This window comes from Saccostrea cucullata, unplaced genomic scaffold, assembly GCF_032062105.1.
Source record: "Saccostrea cucullata isolate Sc308-1 unplaced genomic scaffold, CSIRO_AGI_Scuc_v1 ctg2460, whole genome shotgun sequence".
Classification (NCBI taxonomy): domain Eukaryota; kingdom Metazoa; phylum Mollusca; class Bivalvia; order Ostreida; family Ostreidae; genus Saccostrea; species Saccostrea cuccullata.
The window spans coordinates 213996-216951 of NW_026924535.1; the positions used below are offsets into that span (position 1 = coordinate 213996).

Here is a 2956-nt window from a genome sequence, read left to right on the forward strand (position 1 = left end):
TCCATTTGAATAAATGACGAATGATGACTCCGCCTAGAAATCCAGCTCCTCCGCGTTTTAAAATAGCCGTTTTTCTGTCTTGATCACTGGCCGATTGATCGGCAATGATATTTAAATCTTGACGATGATGATCGATAAACTTTTGGGTCTGTTTATTGATAGGTAAGACCTCTTTTATTAAATTGCGAGCTCCCATAGCAAACCAATTCAATAAGGCTTTACGCCCTAATTCGATTAAATGGGCTCGCTTCGCGGGATCTCGTTCCCGCTGTAAACGTCGTAAGGTTCTCACTAATTTACTCTTGGCCGATGGAGCCATGATGAGATGGAAATGAACAATGACCCAGAAGAGTATGAAACACTTTTATTTATACTCTTGAGGCATGTGTACAGTCAACATTTCAAACATTCGACTTCTTAATCGGTATTCGTCTGGGGTCTGAGGACTCAGGTCCACGAGGAGATATCCGTGAGGCACCTGGGTGGCTTCTTGATAAGCAGACATCAAATGAGGCAAAGCTAGCTGACGACTCAACACACTGATCTGAGATTTGTCTCTGGGATTTTTGAATAAGACTAAATAATGAGCATTCAAACTAATGGTGCGATGAGAGGCGGCTCGATCAAATAAATTCTGATTGATGTAAATCACACTGGTATTCCGATGATGCGTTTTGCGGGTAAACTAATCCACAATGGATTCGATGGCTTTTCCTCCCATCATGTCGTCAAAAATGAGTAAATGGGGTACACTCAAATTGGCTACTAATTTCTCGTCGTCTTCTGGAATATTTCGGATGAAAGATACATTATCTTTTAAAGAAGTGTAAGCGGGTTGCCATTCCCGATAACACCAGGCGATTTTTTCGGGCATGGGGGTGATCCAGTGTACATTGTTCACTAATGTCTTGACGAATTCTGTTTTGCCCGATTTCGAGGGTCCTGCAACCACCATGGTAAACTCGTGTTTCAATTGAAAAGAGGGGAGGGGTGTCTCCTCGGAATACATGTTGATCAATGAAGGAAGAGATGGGTTCAGGGTCCTATTTATAGTTAACACAGAAATAGGCGTTTGCTCTGTTGAATCTGGCCTCGACAGATGGGGCAAAAATGAAAGGAAGGAGCACACAAAGCACAGCAGCATACGTGTCCACAAGGTAGAAAAGCGATTTCTAATTCCTGGTCTAAACAAATGTGACATTTTCCTCGAGCCTGAACGTCTGATTCTGGGTTCAGTAGAGGTTTGATCTCAATTAAAGGTTTATATCCCTGCTTCTCTAAGAACCTGACAAATATACCCATCACCCAGCTTCGTCCTTTATACTGATTGATGTAAGGACAATTGGGGTTCCAATAAGCATGTTCTGCATACGGATTGTCCTCAAGATCCCAATTAGTTAAAGTCATCCCACAATGAAAACAGGTGGCGTTATCTTTTACTCCCCTGTAGTAAAACCCGGCTCGAGCTATGTCTGGTATTTTGCTTAAGAGAGGTTCTGGCCATCCCTGCTCAAAAGTAGCTTCTCTCTTTGAGAGCTGAGCATACTGGGGATAACGTATGGGTTGGTCTGGCTCGCGACTACCCATGATTAGAAATGACCTTTGATTTTGAATAAGAATACCTTTTATAGAGAATATGAAGAAGAAAAACAAAACACACAAAACAATCAATTCAATTTTTTTAATTCAATGTCAACATTGAACATATCAATAACCATAAGGTAAAGTGTTATAAGAGGGTAACAATTGTCTCTTATCATACACAATTCTATTCTCTAAAGGTTTGGTCAAGACGTCATGATCACGGGTCCTCTGGATTTTGTGGGGATAAGGGACTGTAACTTCCTCTATTTCTCCCTTGAGCATTTTTTCTAAAGTCTCTAGGAACACGATCTGGGAGGTTCGATAGTTGAGAGTGATTCCTTTGACTTTATGAACCTCGGTTCCTTTGGCCGTCCGGTAACCATAATTTTTAGGGCCTGCGGACATGAATTTGATGATGTGATCCCCGTCTAATTCGTCGGTCCATTCTCCTAAACTATTGCCCAAGGTAAGATTAAAGGCTCCTTCCCGATGTTGATAAATGATACTGTCCGTATCGAAATAAAGGACCCGATCTCCTAAAGGTTGTAAAGTCTCGTAGAGGTGTAAGCGGGCATGCGCGGTGGTAAAACAAGCCAGGACCACGTTTCCAAAGGGACATTCTTCGACGAATTCCTGTTTGTTTTGATAAATCACTAGCATCTTGTCCGCATTGGAATCCTCTTTATTGTCTAAGAGTTGCATGCCCTTGATGTCGAGAGTCGAATCTTGTAAGAAGTGCTGTAATTACTCTTCTTCGTCCAAGTATCTGGTTTTGGGTAATAACAAGCGTTGAGCAAATTTTCCCCACAGACAATTTAAAAAGAGTTTAGCGATGGTTCTTCTCACTGGATTCTTCTCGATACTGAGAATGTCCATCATGATGCCTTCTTTGTCTAAGACTTGTCGAATGTAATCTTGTTTTTGTTCTGAGGTCTTACAGTCGGGGGAAAATCCGGAGGCTTCCTGTTTGATCTTGAGGAAGGTATCGATGTAGTGTCTGAATAAATCCTGTCTGCTTTCTTTAAAATGCCACACTTCGTAGATTCGCTCTAAGGTATATCCCATGTCCAGGGCTTAATGTAATTCGGTCGTCACCCAGGTGCCCGTGAGACTGCGTTCCTGGTCGGTGTGTGGACATCGATGTTGAGAAGTAGAGTCCTGTCGTTCGGCACACGTTCGACATAAGGGAAATAATAAATTGCCTCCAGTCCGATAAGGTAATACGGGGTGATAGAGGCCTCGGGGTGGTAAGACCCGACAGTGAATGAGACCAAAATAACTTCTCACGTCCTGGAACTCGTCTGTGATGATCTCGGGATGCCCCACAGGAAAAGGTCTGTGTTTCAACACGTAAGGGTATAAGGAACAGACG

General features: G+C 42.6%; 1 protein-coding gene across 1 annotated transcript; it reads right to left on the reverse strand.

The window, feature by feature from the left end:
• Positions 1-364: 364 nt before the first annotated feature.
• LOC134266668 (baculoviral IAP repeat-containing protein 7-B-like) lies at positions 365-1587 on the reverse strand. Its single transcript, XM_062748882.1, has 2 exons — positions 1147-1587; positions 365-634 (listed from the first exon to the last, which is right to left on the reverse strand). The coding sequence occupies exons 1-2, from the start codon at positions 1585-1587 to the stop codon at positions 365-367; spliced, it is 711 nt and encodes a 236-aa protein (XP_062604866.1).
• Between the last annotated feature and the right edge of the window lie 1369 nt (positions 1588-2956).

Coding starts and splice junctions, on each gene's coding strand:
- LOC134266668 (XM_062748882.1), bottom strand. CDS start 1,587: ATGGGTAGTCGCGAGCCAGACCAACCCATACGTTATCCCCAGTATGCT. Junction 635..1,146: donor CTTTTCTACCTTGTGGACAC/GTATGCTGCTGT, acceptor TACATCAATCAG/AATTTATTTGATCGAGCCGC.